The 1,659-nt window shown below is 41.0% G+C and overlaps 1 protein-coding gene across 3 annotated transcripts in view; it reads right to left on the bottom strand.

Annotated features, from left to right (window-relative positions):
- Nucleotides 1-1,288: 1,288 nt before the first annotated feature.
- Nucleotides 1,289-1,659, bottom strand: part of LOC101861737 (protein unc-93 homolog A) — a gene marked incomplete at its 3' end in the record, with an annotated part of 20,949 nt that continues 20,578 nt past the window's right edge. For all 3 annotated transcript variants that reach the window (XM_013084003.2, XM_013084004.2, XM_035970434.1), the window contains 1 exon segment: nt 1,289-1,450. In XM_013084003.2, the coding sequence (XP_012939457.2) occupies nt 1,289-1,450 (162 nt within the window).

The raw sequence follows: 1,659 nt of genomic DNA, 5'->3' as shown, positions 1-1,659 counted from the left end.
GATTCCACCACGCTGCCTCACAAATGATTGTTGTTTAATGTGTAGATAACACCGTATCTCACCACTCTGGAAAAAGAGGAAGAAAAATCCGAAGAATGAGTTGATGACGCCATCTTTGTCTTGATTGGTCAGCCTTGCATACCAGACCCCGACCTGGGTCAAGTAGGTGCATTTGGCTGACCAAAGTGGAGCTGCCCCAAGACCCACAAGAATTGCCGCGGGAATCATTGTTGCTGGGGACGGGAAAACTTTGTTAATTATATTTTAAAATTTGTGAGAATCTGCTAGAAAGCATATTATGTTATTTGCTGTTTTTATAATTGAAAAGTACTAACTAGAGATAGATAGATAGATAGATAGATAGATAGATAGATAGATAGATAGAGAGAGAGAGAGAGAGAGAGAGAGAGAGAGAGAGAGAGAGAGAACAGATAAACAGGCAAACAAAGAGACAGAAATCAGAGACGGGAATGGGGAGGAAAGAGAGAAAGACTGGGTGGAAGATTGGGAGGGAAGTCGATAACATTATATTTTAATGTGGCGTCTGACTCAGAAGATTATGGTGGCCCAGAACTGCGATTGCAGTAAATCAATGTTCGTATCTAACATAATTTCTGCACTTGCATAGAAAGATTTAGTGTCAGACGACATATATCTTGTGCTTTCCTTTGTCTATTGTTTCCTTTCTTTTAACTATAGCAAACAAAAACGGAGTACAGTTTAGAATATAACTAAGCTGTTATCCGTAAAAGATATATGAGTCATGGAGGAACACCTATAGATATGAACATTAGGGTCAAACATAATATAAAGGAAATAAGAACCAGTGCGTTTGGGGGGGGGGGGTGGAAAATGTCAAATTTTGTAGACTGATTTTTGAGGGCAAACAAAGCTTCTCAGAACTTTGAATTAATTGGCCCTCGACCGTGCTCATACCGGGTAACTCCTCAGTTCATATACAATTTAACATGAAGCCTGTGTGGTGCAGACACTAGAACAAGAAAATAAACTAAATTTAATAAATAAGAAATACATTTATGAAACAAATAATGGATGAACAATGGATGAGTGTCGGTGTGGTATCGAATGCTTCACCTTTCCGTTGGGGAAAATTGTGTTGGATACCTTTTGAAGCGGCTTCAAAGAAAATCCAACGTGTAAAAATCGAGGCTCGAAGGTATGAAAGCGACGAAATATGGTAAAAACCGCAGCACTTTATGAAGTTCGTCTTCATCTACTTAACTCTTATGTCCACGGGTAGGAGCGTGTTGCGTACGTGAGCTCTCACCTTTGACGGCGTAGAAGTTTGCGCCCATGTAGAGCACGTAGCCCACCATGGACAGCGGGATGGTCCACTTACAGCCCAGGCGAGAGATGATGAAGTCCGGCAGGAACATGCAGGACACGATCAGGGCCACGTAGACGGTGGACAGACTCCAGGCTCCAACACCTGGCGAGGAGTTTTTACTGGGAATGACCGCTATTTTTTTTATGCAGAAGAATTAACTCTCAGATGCTACTGGATCGCTAACAACCGCTGGTCAGATTTTCAGTTAAACAATGACTCAATTATTTTGTAGTCGAAAGACAGGGAATATGTTGAACGTGTGTATTATTTCAATCATACAATTAATTGACATAGGCTACAGATAGGGCATT

Source organism: Aplysia californica, unplaced genomic scaffold (assembly GCF_000002075.1).
Source record: "Aplysia californica isolate F4 #8 unplaced genomic scaffold, AplCal3.0 scaffold00267, whole genome shotgun sequence".
NCBI classification, from domain to species: Eukaryota; Metazoa; Mollusca; class Gastropoda; order Aplysiida; family Aplysiidae; genus Aplysia; species Aplysia californica.
Note: the sequence above shows the minus strand (reverse complement) of the source record. Positions and strands in the feature narration are given on the sequence as shown.